A 17722-nucleotide genomic window follows, 5' to 3' on the forward strand; every position below is an offset into this window, starting at 1 on the left:
CGAATTTGCTCCTGCAGGATCACAGATGTGTTAGAGGCCTTGGGCCAGATGAAAATGCCTGGCTTGCATACCCTGGGCAATGGCAGAGCCTCAGGCCAGGGTTCTGCCTAACAGGTTGTCATGAAATCATTTAAAAAATTCCCCATGATAGTGGGCTCTGTGTTTAGGAAGCACTCTCCCACATGGGCCTTCTGTAACTGTGTGTCTCAGGAAACTTTGTTCTTATGGGGTTACTTATGTTTCTCTGAGGCTACTCACCCAGGAAGCCCCTGGACACCATCTGCTTCAGCAGTTCTAGGCTTCCACCTCCAAACCGCTCCCCAAAGGCTTTGCCCAGATCTTCCGCTACGTGTTTTGCTACATCCACACCCACTTCATCCACCAGTGTGGCAGCACCCACAGGAAAGCCAAAGTTTGTGGTAAGGGAATCCAGCTTCTTAGGCTCAACTCCTTCCTGAACGGGAGGTAAGCAGGGATCTTAGGGGAGGAAGGCATTCCAGACCCTCCCACAAGGGCTCTCCATGCTGGCCCTCTGAAACAGGGCCGGTCCACCACCCACTTCTCTCCTGGGTGCCACCTGCCCAGGCCCAGGACTGGGGCTGTCCCACTCAGGGAAAGCAAAGGAGGTTTGGGAGCCACCAGGGGGAAAGTCTGAGCCTTCCCTAATCCACAGGTTTAGGACTGAACAACTTCATTTAGAGATGAACACATTACTCATTTCCTTCTTGAATGTAGTAATGAGATTCCATGGCAGACAGGGCGAAGTTTCCCACAACAGAGAAGAGACCGCTTCACAGAGCAGTGTGGCAGAGCCCCCCCGAGCCTGGGTCTGAGGAGGTGCCACCCGAGGGGTGTGTGCAGAAGCTGCTCCAGCACCAACCAGCCCAAGTGGGCCTGTCTGTTGCGGATAGCTCCCACCTCAAAGTGGGGGAGGCAGGTGTGTAGAAGAGCACATTAGGAGGCATTTGGTCCTAGTGGAGCGGGGGGGGGGGGGGGTAAGGGAGCAAAGCTAAAGTTCTGCCCATTGTAGGGTAGCAAAGCCCATGATTTCCCACCACAGTGTGGAAGGACTGGGCACAAAAGAGCCTTTTTGGAGAAGAACCTGGACTTAAGTGTATTAGAAGGAAGCCTGTTCCTCATCTTGACTACCAGTCTGGAGGACTGGTTTAAAGAGTGGAAGATGCCTCCAACATTCCGAGAGCAGTACCGACCTGGAGGATCCTGAGGACTTCAGACATCATGGGTGCGAGACACCTGGTGGTGTAGAAGCCAGGTCCATCCTGCCAAGGGAGAGAATGTGAGCTCACTGGCCCCTCCGCTGTAGGTACGACGTGAGGCTGAAAGCAGGCTCTCTTCCCCACGTGTCATTCCAAAATTCAAGGCAATTTATATCCGCAAACAGAATCGTTAAAATTATATCGTGAGGGAAGCCAGAGCCAAGGCAGCACGGCTTGAACCAAACGGCACAGCACAGGGTTTCACAGTCTGGGATGGCTGGGAGAACGTGCCACGTCCCAGACACGCCCCTCTCAGATCCTGACTCAGCAGCACGGTCCACACCACTGTCCACACTGCACACAACTAAGGGGAAATCCTATCAAAAGGTGACCTATTTGCCCCCAGAATAGTTATAAACAAGCCTGAAGGTATAAGGAATCTTAACAGAACTTTGCCCCATCTGCCGCTCTGTCACAGAGCTCCTTACCTTAACCACAATGATGACCTTCCCCTGCTTGAGCCCGACGGCTACCGCCGAAGCGGTTGTGTCCTTAGACGTTTTCTCGGTTGTGATGATCTCCAGCAGCTGCATCTTGTCCACAGGAGAGAAGTAGTGCATGCCAATCACCTGGCAAGGGGAGTACAAAGCCAAAAGATCTAAGAACACAGAGGAGGAACTGGAGAGCACTCATTTTTTTTTTTGCTAGGAAAGCAAGGGAGATCCGTCTGAGTGGTCTGGCTCTGTGGTTCTTTGAAAAAAAGTTCAGTATGTTTCAGAGGGCTCACTGGAATCATCTTCTACGGAATCCATCTGCTTCTAGGGAAACAGATCCTACCAACAATTAGTGCCAAAATCACAGCTACTGGCCAAATTAAATTTATCAGGGAAGAATGAATGAAAGTCCCACTTGTATTACTGATACTGATGGTTCAGAGGGTCCACTTTTTTTGAGGTGGGGGAGGCAGAGACAGGCAGAAGAATCCATCAATGTGCTCGACTGTCAGATGTATCTGGATTTTACACAGATGGGTCTCACTACCAGGATACTGGGTTTAAATAAGATTTATCAACATTCAGGGACACCTGGCTCAGTCGGTTGAAAATCCAACTCCTGATTTCGGCTCAGGTCATGGTCTTGGGGTCATGAGATCAAGCCCTGTGTCGGGGTCTGCGCTCAGCGGGGAGTCTGAGATTCCCTCTCTCCCTCTGCTCCTCTCCCCCACCCCTGCACTCTCTTTCAAATAAATAAATCTTAAAAAAACCCACAAAAACATTCAAATGCACCCGAAGATTCATTAAACCAATGATTCTCAAAGTGAAGTAACTCGACCAGCAACATTAGCATCACCTGGGAAATTTAGACCTAAAATTCTCAGGCCCACCCCAGACCCAGATCTACTGAATGAAAGACTAGGGGCAGGGCCCAGTTCTGTGTTTAAGAAGCCTTCCAGGTAATTCTGATACATGCTGAAGTTCAGAACCTCCTCCTTAAGCTAACAATTAGTCTCCCAACTGCATTGCTGTGGGAGAGAATAATTTAATCATAAACCTTAGTTTTGCTCCCCCTACCCTCGTTTTAGCTTAAGATATAACTAATGATATCTACCATTTATTGACTGCTGGCTATCCACTGTTCTTTAATACCTTTGCCATTTATTCCTTACATTTAGTCCATCACTCTGTGAACTAGTCAGTCTTATCTAGATGAAAAAAGTCATCAGGGAGTTAAAATTGGTAGCACAGGGTCAGTTAGTGAACGGCAGTGGGATTCCATCACAGCTGGCCTGTCTCCAAAGCCTGCCTACTCTCCATTATGTAATGCACAGGTCACTTAAATGTTCCATAAACTTACCAATCCAAAAGTTGCTTCTAAACCCTAAACTGTTCCTTAACTTATGTCTAAACTATTTAAAAAGACAGGACCTGATTCAGACTCAGTACTTCTGAGCAGAAGGAATTAGCCTTTATGACATACAACTTATATACAATAAAATGCACAGAACTTAAAGTGTTCATTTCGATGAGTTTTGACAATTGTATATACACTCATGTGATCACTACCCCAAGCAAATCTATTTACATTACTCAAGAAAGCTGTGCCAAAGGTGACCAACTTGTCCTGGATAAACAGATGGCTGGTCACCCTCCCTGTGCCCCTGTGGCCTTAATTTTATATAACATAGGGGAAGCAGGGGACAAAAGCTATCCAAGATACTTGGAGGCCAGGACTGCAAAACATAACGCTTTTTCCACTCCACTGGGAAAATGAGAAGTTAGCATCAAAGATTCTCCTTCACTGACTTCAATGCTGCCGAGGTGCCGAGTGATGCGACATGGCCAGACTGTCAACCTGCCTTTATACTGTTTTTGTGTCTTCTCTCGGTGTCACACTTCTCCCCGTGACCTCTTCCTGCTGTCCCTGAACCTGCCTGTCAGGCCCTGTATCGCTTCCGATCTACGGTGTGCTAGGAAACAAGCTTAACTTGCATTCACAAGCTATTAGAATAGGAATAGACTTTTGTGTTTTCAATACAAAGACTCTGTCTTAACAATTTCAGCGGCTTAAAGGTCTCTTATATTTCCTTCCTACTTTTGGCTGGCTCTGGTTAGCTGAGGCTAATTGCTATCCTCCAGAGAGGTGAGGTGTTTTATTTCTCCTTGAGTGATTTCACTTTCCCTGGGTTACCCTGGTAGACAGCAGAAGCCCAAAGATAAACTTCCAGGCATCATTCCAAATACTCACTGAAAGTGCTTCTGCCCTTTCATATCCTGGGTTAGCAGTTCTAAGTGAACCCACAGGTGGACACACCTCACCACCCATCCTGATCTATTCCTGGACGTGGAATTGGAAGCAAACCTGTCTTAGATTGTCACCAGTGTGTGCTCTGTAACTGAAGTGATATTTTGGAGTGCCCCTCTTATTTTAAGGGCCTGTCTTTATTTTTTAAAATTAAAAATGTTTTTAAAGATTTTATTTTTTGAAAGTAATCTCTACACCCAACATGGCGCTCAAATTCACAACCCCAAGATCAAGAGTCACATGCTCTACCAACTGGGCGAGCCAGGTGCCCCTTGGGCCTACCTTTAAATACCTAATTGTAATAAAGGTAGGTTTTATAGTCTGAACCTAAAAAAATAAGAGCTGTTAGGGATGCAAATCACCTGTAAAAGTATATTCTGGTTGTACTTCACTTATCCCAGCATCTCACAATGGTCACGGTCTTACTAGCTTCTCTGTGCCCAGTTTTGGGGAAGACATCATCACCCCCTCCACCTCACAATCCACACCAGGCCCTTCTCATGCTCTAAGCCTTCCTCAGGGAGCCCACGGCAGGAAAACACTTCAGGGTCTTTCCCCTGTTCAGAATTTACCTTCTCGGGTCTTTTGCTGACAGCAGCAATTTCACTGATTGGGAGAGCAGATGTGTTACTGGCAAAGACACAGTGATCCGGAATCAGCTGCAGAGGAAAAGCATTGAAGAATGTGTCACGGAGGCCTGGGAGATGACTGGAGTCCGAAGCAGAGCTGAACCATGAAACCTGGGCCTGGCCCCGCTTCCCCCGCCAACTGCTCAGACAGTAGTACTATCCGGCCGACATTTCCAACCTCCCAGGGCTCCTGTGATGGGGAGTGTGTTGGCCTTGTTCTTTTTCCCATTCAGCCTTCTTCTAGTTCTGGCTCAGTGTCCTAACCTGGAGACTGCATCTCAACAGTTAGGTACATAAGACACCTCAGATAAATACTGGAAAGATAACCTTGAGTCAAATCTCATTCATTTCAAGATCCAGCATGCGTACCAATCCCTCTTCTTGTTTGGATCTGCCCTCAAATCCGAAAGCTGACGATCCCCCCTCCCCCCCCTTTACCTTTATAAGAACAAGCCATAGCATGCCTGCCTAGCTCATTTTATACAGGGTGCTATTAGAAAACCGTGCACCGCTGTAATTAATCTACGGCACACAAATCCTATTAACTGTTATCTTTATCATCCTGGAGAACAGTCTCTAATGTAGACTGTCTCAGCATTCTGTTCATGATCCCAAGTTATTCATGTTTTTATTCAGCTGTGTGCATAAAAAACGTGGAAGGCACACCTGTCAAATTTGTGCACCCTGGGACAGGCAAAATCCTAACATGGGAGCTGGGAATCAAGGTTCAAGATATATGCAACACACTGAAAAGCTAAGTGTAAAGTAACATCAATTATAATGGGGACAAAGGTAAAATACCACATTAAGATTTTTTTAAAAAGAAAAACGGGGGGGGCGCTTGGGTGGCTCAGTCGTTAAGCGTCTGCCTTCAGCTCAGGTCATGATCCCAGGGTCCTGGGATCGAGCCTCATATCGGGCTCCCTGCTCCGCGGGAAGCCTGCTTCCCCCTCTCCCACTACCCCCTGCTTGTGTTTCCTCTCTCTCTGTGTCTCTCTCTGTCCAATAAATAAATAAAATCTTAAAAAAAAAAAAAAACGGGAAAAAGCGAGAGAGGCACCTGTTGAACAAAACCTGGCTTGGCAGTTAAAGCTTGTGTAAGGCCCCCAGGATTTTAATCAGAAGTGTGAGTTGAAAGCAGAGCACGACTGCAGGGAAGTGAAAGTCTCAAGTGGCGCGTCTGAGCGGCATGGCGTCTCACGCTGGTGGGGACATTCTCTATGAAGAGCAGGCCAACGTCTCCAAAGACACCTGGCACCAATTCCTCCCCTTCTAATTCATGTGGGGCTCTCATCCCATCCAGAGGTAGACTCTATTTCTGCCCTCCTGAATCTCATGACTTGCTTTTACCAATGGAAAGCAGGAATGACACTCTGAGCTCCAGGCCAGCCCTTAAGAAGCCTTTTTTTTTTTTTGCCCTCTTAGAAGCCAGAGGTCAACGCTGTAGAGTTTGCTCCGAGTCTGCACTTCTCTCGATCTGATCCCTCTTTCTCTTTCCCTTGATCACCAGCTTCCCAACTGCTAAAGCTAACACACCCCTGTCCGTGCTGGGAGTCCCAAACCCAGACTTTCCACAAGCAAAGACCATCACCTAGTCAGATGGTCAATGCTCTTCTCCCCATGCTGCCTGTGTCTGTTTTTGCAGCTCCCCAAGGATCTGCCTGCCACTGGCTCAGCGGTGCCCTCAAAGTCCTGGGAACACCACCCACCTCTCTGTGCCGAAATGCCACTTAGCACAGATGGAATACAAATCCAGGCAGCTCTTCTGAACTTTCCCCCTTAGCTGAATCTACATGACCCTTTGTCAAAAGCAAAGATTTTCCAATGCACGGATTCCAAAGCGGAACTGTCCCAAACAGAGTTGCTTGTCTTTAGGGTCTCAGCCCTCCGTAGGTTGAGTGTGTGGTAGAGCAGGGACCGCCCTCACACAGAGGCCACTGTAAGAGTATGGCCACTACTCAGGACACCTGGAGAGCTGTTGAGCCAGTGCCATTTCGTGTACACAATCTACTAAGCCCACATTCTGTTTAACTGTAGGTGCTGCTCCAGGTGCTGGTTCTTTCTATCTTGTACCTTAGTGACTACTGTCTTTTGTTCTCCTCTGGGCTCTTTCTTTATACCACCCACGACAGGTACTTGTTTTGTTCATAGCATGTAGAGTGCTCAAGATCAAGACCAAAGCAGCATTTCCACAAAGTAAGCACTGAAACCTGCCTGGAGAGAGAATTTCTCCCCTACTTCCTGTGCTGGCTAGACCTGAAGAAGTTTAGTTATGGCTTGTAGCTAACCCAAAATGCTAAGACAGCTGGCTAGACTCCATGAGGCTACTATATGTCTGGGTGATTGAACTCCCACAGAATGCTAATGAACCCTGTGTTACTTGACTTTCTTACCTCAGGACTCAGATTTGACCTTTGTAACCTACATACTGTACATGGGTTCACATAAAAACTCCCAAGTATGGACATGAATAACCCTATAAAAAGAACCATGAGTTTCCTTTTTTAAAACCTAGCTCTGTGTCCTCCACGCACTAGGCTACGATTCAAGTACAATAGGCCTCTTACTTACCGCTTCTACTTCCTTTAGCACTCTGTGCTTAAGACTAAGGTCCTCAAAAACAGCTTCAATCACCATGTCAGCCTTTTCAAAACCTTTGTAATCGAGCTGCCCAGTCAAGTTGCTGAAAATGGAGTCCCTTTCAAATGATGTTAGAGCTTTCTTCTTCACTTTATCATTCAATCTAGAAAAAACACAGTCCTAGTCAGAAGGAAAGAATAGGAAACTTAACATTTATTGAGCATCCATGGGCCAGACACTGCTTTTTTTTTTTTTTTTTTTACCAACTCTCTGAGGCACTTCTATTACTCCCATTTTGAGATAGAAGAGTTGCTCAAATAGGCTCAGAGGGACTCATGGTCAAATGGCTAGGTACAAGGCCAAAGGCAGATTGGCCCCCAAGTCCACATTCTTTCTCCTGTAAGATGCCTCTAAATGTGAAACTTACATAAACTCTAACACTCATAAAACATTTAAATTTGCCAAGAGGAGTAAACACAAATACTGGAATGGCAAAACAAAGAAGAACCTCTGGTAACTCTCTACCTATAACAGAGGAAACACCCAACATGTGTCCTAGACCACATGGACTTATACCTGATTACACATCATTTTGTTATTCTGTAACTGTAATCTTCTGGAAAAGAGAGACCAAGCATTATTTCTTATACTCTTAATCTACTTCCCAGTCAGCACATAGTTAAGTACCATATTATATTGATTACATAAAATATTAACTCAAGGTTTCTTCCTTCCCATAGGGAGATAAAAAGGATTCCTGCTACTCAGACATTTAACTGATTACTTTTCACTGCCAAGAAAAACAGGCTCTCTTAGGTTATAATCTGACCACACTTGCAGAATAACTGACCTAGAATTTTCCTCTGAATGAATAGAGCTAAATCCTGTTTACTAATTTCCTTAACCAAAAGGAAAATTAAAGCCACAAGGTAAATTTATTTCATGCTTTGGTATCAAGACTAGAAATTCTCATGTTTGTGGATTTTGGTGGTTTCCATCTCACTGCCGTATTGTTATGGAGCACTGAAACAGCACGACTTTGTGGAAAATGAGGATGTGAAGAAACGTGCCATAATGACACACTGAAGGTGGGGCTGGGATCAAAACTCTGGAACCTCCTATTTCTTGGCTGGCGTTACCATAGAGAAGCAGGAAACAGATTTGGTTCCATAATGTCTGAGGCTTTACCGACTGTCTCCATCTTACCTCTGAATTAATAAAAGGTGAATATTACTCTCCCTCCTGCCCACCTACCCCCTCCCTCCTCCTGCACGCTGCCTGTTTTGCAGAGGGGGAGAAACTGAGCAGCTGCTTGGCCAGACTAGAAATTGGTTTCAGCTCAGTTCTGTGCCCCAGTGTAATGGACAAGCAAAGTCTTAAAAGCATGGGTTCAAATCTCTTGGTTTCTGACAACCATGTCACAGTTAGCAAACAAGATGCTCGTCAGAGTTCAGAATGCTATTAGTTGCTCTAAGGCCTAATGAAACTGTTGCCAGTTTCCAGTTACCAGAAGCTGTTTTTGAGGACCTTAGTCTTAAGCACAGAGTGCTAAAGAGCTGAAACCAATTTCTAGTCTGGCCAAGCAGCTGCTCAGTTTCTCCCCCTCTGCAAAACAGGCAGCGTGCAGGAGGAGGGAGGGGGTAGGTGGGCAGGAGGGAGAGTAATACTTACCTTTTATTAATTCAGAGGTAAGATGGAGACAGTCTGTAAAGCCTCAGACATTATGGAACCAAATCTGTTTCCTGCTTCTCTACGGTAACGCCAGCCAAGAAATAGGAGGTTCCAGAGTTTTGATCCCAGCCCCACCTTCAGTGTGTCATTATGGCACGTTTCCTCACATCCTCATTTTCCACAAACATGAGAATTTCTAGTCTTGATACCAAAGCATGAAATAAATGGCATTTAAAAAATATCTGATGGTTTTCTCTTCTGCAGTCAGACATTACTGATTCCAATGATGTTAACGGTTTATAATATGTGCAATAAAATGAACCGAAAGGAATTAGTGTTTCTAAAAATCAAAGGAAAGAGCTTAACTACGGAGCATCCAGTACTCACCACGTTCAGGAAAAAGGAACGTGTAATGGCAAAAACCAAACAGCATTCTGCTGACAGAGGCAGAGAGCTGGCTTACCCTTTGAACACCTGTTGCTGTCCTCGGCCCAGCCCGGCTAGTGTAGCATCTTTAAGTATGGTCTTCAGGCCTTTATCCACAGACACCTGGGCAATGCCAGCTCCCATCAGCCCTGCACCAAGAATGGCTAGGTGCCTAGAAGGAAAGCATGAATGACTTTTGGTAGACTAATCATTTCAGTAGAAGGGGCAGATCACCTAAGTTATTCAATAAACCAATGAAAGCAGGCACAATAATAAAGTATTTTAAATAATTTTTATCTATAAAAATCTGTATTTATAAATAGATTTTATCTATAAAAACCTATTTAAAGATTTTTTCTATAAGTAAGGTATTTTAAATAATTTTAATCTATAAAAAATTTAAATAATTTTTATTTTTAAAAATTGATTTTCAAATTTATTTAATTTTTTAGGAGAGAGAGCATGTGAGCACTCGAACAGTGTGGGGGTGGGAGAATCTCAAGCGGGCTCCATGCCTAGCTCAGAGCCCAACACCCGGCTGGATGCCAGGACCCTGAGATCATAACCTGAGCTGAGACCAACAGCTGGATGCTTAACTGACTGAGCGACCCAGACGCCCCCTTTTAATTAATTAATTAAGAGAGAGAGAGAGAACAGGGCGGAGGGAGAGAGTGTTTCAAAGTTAAATACAAAAATCCATTAGGTCTGAAAGAACTGGCCTACACAAGAAGACAGAATTATATTAATCTCCAATCATGTCTTGAGATCACTGAAAACAAAACAACCTGGTTTATGTTGAAGTCAGCATGAGTATTTCTGGTTTCCAAACAAAAGGCAATTTGCAGTGACATGCTCAAAGACTAATCTCTCTTCTTCTGACTACTTATCTGTTAGCGATTTACCATTTTCCTATAAGCTTTCATTTCTCCTGAATTTGTGCCATTATTATTATTCCTTACTTGGATTAGATCAAAATTCTCCTGGATGGTTTCTTTGCTTCCAGACCTTACCTCCCCTTCCCCACAAATACCTTCATACATGCACATTCCTGCCTTTTCCACCCCCAACTTCTCTTGAACTCATCAGGACCATCCGGCTTGCCCCACGGTATTCTGGAATGGCTTCATGTACATTATTTTTGTCTCCTCAGTTAAATTCTAAGTATTTTGTGGGCCAGAGATCATGTCTGTCTGATTATTCTTTTTAGTTTTCCATAGTTCTGGAGCAATATGCCATACTCCCATAGTAAATAACTAAAAAAATTTTTCCAGAGTATCTTCCTTCATAAAAGAAGCCTAAGTTTACAGCACTATGTAGACCTAAATTAGACTTAATACTAGGATAAAGTTTCATTCCTAACAATTCTGATTATAATGTTCAAAAATCATGTTTATGACCTGAAAAGGAAACCTAATTTCACGTCCTAGAGGTATCTTTCAAATGTAGCTTTGTAGTAACACATGCATTTATATGGTTAGTGGGTTTTTTTAAAGATTTATTTATTGGGGCACCTGGGTGGCTCAGTCGGTTAAGCAGCTGCCTTCACCTCCGATCATGATCTCTAGGTCCTGGGACCGAGCCCTGCATCGGGCTCCCTGCTCCGCGGGGGGTCTGCCTCTCTCTCCCCCTCTGCCGCTCCCCACCGTTTGTTTTCTCACTCCCATTCTCTCTCAAATAAATAAAATCTTAAAAAAAAGAAAAAAAAGTGAAACCAGATAAGGAATTCAAATGATGATCCGAGGGGAAAGAGCCGAGACAGAAGTGGAGAGAGCAGAGGCATCACTGACAGTGGGGAAAGCAGGAAAAAGGGTACCCTTTCTTCAAGGTTCTTTTTCTTTCTTTCTTTCAGCAATCTGTGCCCCCAACATGGGGCTCAAGCTCACGACCCCGAGATCAAGAGTCGCACGCTCTTCCTACTGAGCCAGCCAGGCGCCCCAATTCTTCAAGGTTCTTTAGTAAATCTTCTGTTCAACCTGTCCTGCCTTGGGTACCCTATAATTAATTCCTCATCTCCTTTTTCCTCCATTTACTTCCCAAGTGAGGCCAACCCTTACATTACCGTTTTCCTGTCCATTTAGTTCTGAGTTTCTGAATTTCTGATTCAAGGTGATTCTTTCTTATCTGCAAATGCTTATTTAAGGATATTTCATTCAAGTTTAGAAGTGTTATGTTACAGTTTTCTTCTGTATTGTGGCTGTTTTGGGGAGGGGAGAATTTTCTTTCTTTTTTTTTTTAAAGATTTTATTTATTTGAGAAAGAAAGAGAGAGAGGCTGCGAGAGCGGGAACACAAGCAGGGGGAGCAGGAGAGGCAGAAGCAGACTTCCCGCGGAGCAAGGAGCCCGATGCGGGGCTCGATCCCAGGACCCTGGAATCACGACCTTAACGACTAAGCCCCTCAGGCGTCCCAGGGGAGAATTTTCTTAAACTTAAGTATTTTGATTATAATTTTCTTATTTCTTCTTATATGAGACTCATGTGGATGTTGCCTGTCTTTTTTATGTATTTGGTATAACAACACCCTCCCCAAATGGCATTATATGCTAGTTGCATACGACACGAAGAGGTATATGCAGACAGGAGTAGGAGTCTGGAGTGGCTCATTAGGTTTTGTAATTTAAGAGGATTCTCTTCAGCTGCAAAGTGTAGTCTCTTTAATTGATGGCATTTTTTTGGTAGGTGGAGGGATGGGGGTAAAGGAGTAGGGTGGGGAGGAGGTAGAAGTTGGTGTGTGTTTTAATTTTGTTATTTTAATTTGTTATTTTAGTTTTGTAATTTTGCAGGACTCAATATTTTTCTCTGCTTCCTTTTCCTTCCTGTTATTATAAAGTTTGCCTCTTACATAATTAGAAGTTAGCGGCGTATCTGCCTTCTATTTATGCCATGCATGGGGAATGGGTGGCTTTGTTGTCCTTGCTCATGACTGATTTTTGTAGAACGTATGCAGAGATGCCGACTTAGGTGGCCATCTTATTCTACTGCAGCGTGGAAGTGAATGCACCGAATGCAAGATACTCTCCACACTGGGTGGAGCAAGCACCACAGATGGGTACTGATCGCCCCTTATCACCATGTGTGCTGGAGAAGCGGTGACAGTTGTAGTTCATAGTCTATTTGGAAATCAGCCCTTTGGGCTAGCATCGTATCTGTCTCACCCAAATTTCTGACCTGTTTTACTTCTATTTTGGATTGTAATCTCATTAAAGGTGAAGGGGATGGAGAAGGTAGTAACCTTAGCTGCTCTGAAAGCCCTCACAGTAATTCAGATAGAGCAGTGTGTCTCAACCTTGGCATTACTGACATTTTGGATTTGATTGTAATTCTCAGGCCTGTCCCACGTACTGTAGGATGTTTAGCAGCACCCCTAACCTCTGCTCACTAGATGCCAGAAGAACCTGTGACAACCAAACATGTTTCCAGACATTATCAAATGATCCCTGGGGCCGGGGGAGGGGAGACAAGGCCCAGGCTGAGAACCACTGAGCTAGAAGGTGAATTTAGGGGCATTATGAAATTTAAAATGCTGAAGAGCTTTTGGGCAGCATAGCATTGAAAGGCTTGTTGAAAAGAACAGACAGGCAAGTAGAATCTCATGTGTTCAGGCTGTAAGCCAGAAGGACAAGTCTTCAACAGTCAGAGTAAGACTTTATTTTTTTAAGGAGGAAGAAGTGTGAGTTCCCAGAGATGGTATCTTAAGTCATAGGGAGACACAAGATCATTAAACAGTGCCTAGTATGTGTGTTTGGTTTGGGAATAGGGGACATAAGCCAGATTTCTAGGGGACATCAATAGCAAGACAAGAAAGTCTCTGTAGGAGCCATTACAGAGGTCTGGAGAAAACTCAGCACAGGCAGAACTTTGAAAGCCAAAATGTTCTTAGTAGAGAAAGGGATCTAATGTGCTCAGGACAGAACAGGAGTAGGCAAGACAGAAGGTATGAATTCAGCTCTGTAGTGAAACCTACAAGGGCTCCCTAGGTGGAGTTTAACTTACTTCACTTCCTTCTGCGGAGCTCCAAATTTATTCTTCTTACACAGGACCTGCCCATGATAAAGTCCCATCAAGGCCTTTGATTCTTTGGTCATTGCAAGCTCTCCAAATTTCTGAAAAGTAAAGGAGAAGAAGAAAGGGTAGCATTTCAGAGTCTCAGGGATGGAGGTTCCTTCAGTCGGGTTTCCCTGCAGAGACGCGGAGCCCCGGGCGTTCCTTGCCCGCAGTACTTTCCTGCTACCGCTTTCAAAGGGTCTGGATACATCTGAGCTCTCAGATTCTCCCCACCAGTGGTGGCAGCGACTCACCTTTTCCATGGAACCAGAGTGCCAGGGCCACAGTCCTCTCAATCAACCCTCTCACTTTGAAGACTGGGAAGAGGAGGCCCAGAGAAATTAAGTCACCACAACACCTCAAGTGGCAGAAATGGAACTCGCACCCCGGGGGTAGGACTCCCAACTCTGGTTCTCTTTCGCTAAAGCAGGCTCCCTGCACCATACCTGCCGCTTTGAAAAGTACCCTAATGCTTACAGAGAGCAAGTCTCAGGTTAGTTAAGAACCTGAGATTTAGAGTCTGGGTTTGACAGAACGGGGTTTGAATCCTGGCTCTGCCATTTCCCAGTTGTCAAGCTTTCTTCATCCTTAAAATGGGACAAACCATGCTTATTTTACAGTTTTGTTGGAATTAGATGAGAAAGCTAGTAAAATGACTAGGGTCTCAACGTCAGCTATCATCATCATCATCATCATCATCACTACTGCTAGAATTTACTGGTATGGTTACATGGTTACAAATAGCACTTCAAAGGAAGAATCCTCCTAATAAAGTTGCTTTCATGTCCTAATCGAACATGAAACAATGTTCTACTAATCTTGATAAGTGGATTCTATTCAGTAACCCAGTGATTTTCCAACCGTGGGTAGGGATCCATCAGGCATCCTGAGTTCAGTGGGTTGTGATAAGTAAAACAGATAGGAAATACCAAGTACAACATACACAGTGAGGACAATAACTGATTTGTGAAACCTGTGCTTCAATTACATATGTACACGTGTAGCTGGACAGGAGGTTAAAGACTAAAGCAGAGTGCACAGCAATAAGCAACCCAGTACAAGAAATGTTTTTTTCTGGAACTTGTCCTGAGCTCTTGAGATACCTTTTGTCTTATTATCGACAAGCAGTCATTCTTCAATGATTGCTTAAAATTTAAAAACAACCCAAACTGCTTAAATCCGCAATAGCACCAACTGGTTGGAAAAGTGGGAAGAGGTGAGGCTGGTTCATACGCCCCTGTGTCCTTTTAGTGGCTATACCACATTTCCTTCCATTCTCTAATTCACCAAAGAAAGGCTGGCCTTCAAAGTCTTATTGCTAGGCCCTAACGACCAAGAAACCTATTTTTCTATCAATATATTCATTTTATCACAACAAAACTAGCCCAACTCCAGAACATAAACATCCCAGTGATTCATTTTGAAAGGATTAGAACTCTGGCCCTGCTCTCCCTAGTTAAACCCTCATTACTGAGAGCACGTTCAAATAGTTGGGACCACTAAGGTGTTCTTAACATCCACTCACTGAGATTAACCCTAAGAAATGATAATCACTAGAAGGAAAACATTTTGGGTAGGCTTTGGGTACTTTTTCTTGTTTTAGCTTTACACAGAGTTTTAGATCTTGATTTTCTTGAATCCAATAATAATACATGGAAAGGAAAGAACTTTACCTTAGATTCAGAGAGATAACCAGCATCATTCCCTTGCTCAATTCCAGTCTTTACCACCTAAAAAAACACATAAAGCACTTGTTCACTGTTGCCAGGGACTGGTGAGAGGTGGACTAACACTGAATAAAACTGCTAGTCCATCAGTCTTCAAACAGTAAAGTCAAAAGTCTAGAAGTGGAATAAGAAAGATGAGAAGACCGAGTAGCTGCTTAAGACTGACTTCATTCTCCATCTCCAAGGCCATTGCTAAAGAAAGGAAATGAAAGGGAGTGGGAAAAGAAGAGAGGGGTCCCACGGCTCAAACTCTTACTCCTTATACCTCTAGACCACTATCCCGTCAAAGAGAGTGGACGTTGGTGCTGCCCAAGTCCAAGAAGAGGTTTTCCCCGTCCCTCTTAATTACCCTCCCTCCTGCTGAAATGGCTCTTCCAGCTTCTCTCCTGTTCTCCTAATGCAGGCACATCCCTAGAGCTCCACTCTCAGCCCCTTTCTCCCTCAGGCCCATCATCTACTCTGTCACGTTACTCATGAACTCTACAAATTCAACTTATCATTTGAGGGAAGTCCTAGCCTAAGTACAATGGCAAGTATAAAAGATGAAGTGACCCTGTACTCAGTCACCATCATTTATGGGAATGACAAAACTGATTAAAACACACACAAACAGATCTACATTCTTGTCGTTTGTCTAAACTCCTGTTGCTTGAATTTCCTGAAACATCTAAACTCAGCACTTCTCTAAAACTTAGCTCACAATCTCTTCCCTTTGGCGAGTCTCCTACTACCTTCACCTTTTTACTATCCTATCTCGGGGTCTTACTCAAACGTCAGGTCTGAATTACCAAAATAGCTTCCGACTTCAAGTATCTACTTTGTCTCTCCTCTAAACCATTCTCTATGATCTATACAGAACAAAAGTCAAATTTCCAAATTCATTATTGTCAGTCTTCTAAACTCTAGGCTCATTCTGCCTTTTTGTACACGTTTCACTAGCCTACAAAATCTGGTCTCATTAAATGTTCCTTGAAGACCCTCATGCTCTCCAGCTTCTGCAGCTTTGCTCAAAATGCCCATCTGACCTGGGCATTTACTTTCTCTTCATCTATTCTCTACCCACTTTCCAGGGCTCAGGTCAAACTATGAGGCTCTTCCTAATTTCTCTGGCTTACAGTGACTGCTCCCTCCCCTGCGCATTTAGCAATCTTCCTCTGTCCCAATTATCTGGCAGTGGTCCCACGCTGGAGTCTAACACTAGTTACCTGTCTCACTACAGATCCATGTCTCATCTCCCCAGCCCACACTGGGAGACAGGTGAGGGAAGGGAATCAAATGTCCTGTTTTATGCATTTTGGTGTCTTTTCCTCAAAATATATTTGTTGGCTGATTTATTTTCCATATTCGAAGTCTTAGATTATATGCTCTCTTGATCTGAGACTTTCCAGACTGAAGAGTTCCTAAGTTTTAAAGTCTACCTTTAGACAGAAGTTCTTAACCCTGTGATCATTTTATTTATCCTCCTTGATCTTTTTCAGAACTTCTCCAGATCATTACACCTTTTTTATAATTCTGGCAATGGGGAGGTCAATGAGACATTTTAGGTACTGACAATGGTTTCAACTAAGGCCATCAATTTTGTTTCAACTACCTCTTAATTAATGCCCAACATTTTACTGGCCTTGTTATACTGATAGAACATAGTTTTTTTCCAAGTTTGTAACTGGTAGTTTGAAACTCATTATGCCCGGCACTCATTATTCCCCAAATATCATTTTATAAGCCCCCATAGCCTGCTTTATTTTTAGTGAGTACTGTAACAGCAGAACTAAGAACTTTAGTACCAGCAGATATGATTCAGAAAGGTGATAAAGAATACTGCTCTATACAAAGGGAGGAAACATGAGAAATGTGGGAATAGGGGGTGAAGACTCACATCAATTATTTTCAGAGGTGCAGGGTAAAGGCCTTTGGTCTGTTTTCGTACTTTTTCTTCCACCTTTTTGTAAATCTGTTGCCTGACAAATGGAACACTCATGGCATATGATATCAATTCTGTAAAAGAAAACGCTTTTAGGTACTTACTGGAAGAAGCCTAGCCTCCCGTGTTAGTTTGTTCTGCAAACTCCATGAAAATGCAGTAATTGTAGCTGTCTGAAAGAACTTTTCTTTACTATGACACACAAAATCCAAAGTGCAACCTAAGCACGTCTATACACATGGTTTAATTAGTTGATAAATGCTAAAGCTGGGTGTTGGGCGCATAGGTGTCTACCACACTATTATACTATTCTACTTTTGTATTAAGGCTTCAAATTTTCCAAAATAAGAAGTAAAAAAAAAATGGCTATAACCAACCAGTGTAAGGTTTAGGACTTGATCCTAGAACAGAGTTGTTGTACTCCTTAAGGACGATTCTATGCTTACAGCAAATAATGCACTTACCTCTTTCCCATTTCTTATTTTACAGCAAATAAAATTAAACGCTCTGGAGAGAACCTTTGCTTTTGTTCTTTAATAACGACACTCACTTTCTACTAATCCCTTGTCTCTCTTTATAGAGATTTTCTTATCAGATAGTCCTTTGGCAAAAGTGACTGCAACTTCTTCTAAGTATTCAATCGTCCGCTCCTCTGGAGGTTTTAATCCTGGTCCTGTAAAAATGAACACAACAGACTGGAGTGTAAA

The 17722-nt window shown here is 43.7% G+C and overlaps 1 protein-coding gene across 1 annotated transcript in view; it reads right to left on the reverse strand.

Annotated features, from left to right (window-relative positions):
- Positions 1–17722, reverse strand: part of HADHA (hydroxyacyl-CoA dehydrogenase trifunctional multienzyme complex subunit alpha) — a 49315-nt gene that overhangs the window by 1787 nt on the left and 29806 nt on the right. The window contains exons 8-17 of the mRNA XM_028099387.2: positions 17566–17688; positions 16971–17089; positions 15041–15097; positions 13317–13426; positions 9363–9497; positions 7220–7391; positions 4592–4678; positions 1706–1846; positions 1212–1280; positions 259–454 (exon numbers count right to left, since the gene is read on the reverse strand). Coding sequence (XP_027955188.1) covers positions 259–454; positions 1212–1280; positions 1706–1846; positions 4592–4678; positions 7220–7391; positions 9363–9497; positions 13317–13426; positions 15041–15097; positions 16971–17089; positions 17566–17688 — 1209 coding nt within the window. The remainder of the gene's footprint in view (positions 1–258; positions 455–1211; positions 1281–1705; positions 1847–4591; positions 4679–7219; positions 7392–9362; positions 9498–13316; positions 13427–15040; positions 15098–16970; positions 17090–17565; positions 17689–17722) is intronic.

Source organism: Eumetopias jubatus, unplaced genomic scaffold (assembly GCF_037043125.1).
Source record: "Eumetopias jubatus isolate StellerSeaLion01/CBP00866 unplaced genomic scaffold, mEumJub1_p1.0 scaffold_9, whole genome shotgun sequence".
Lineage (NCBI taxonomy): Eukaryota > Metazoa > Chordata > Mammalia > Carnivora > Otariidae > Eumetopias > Eumetopias jubatus.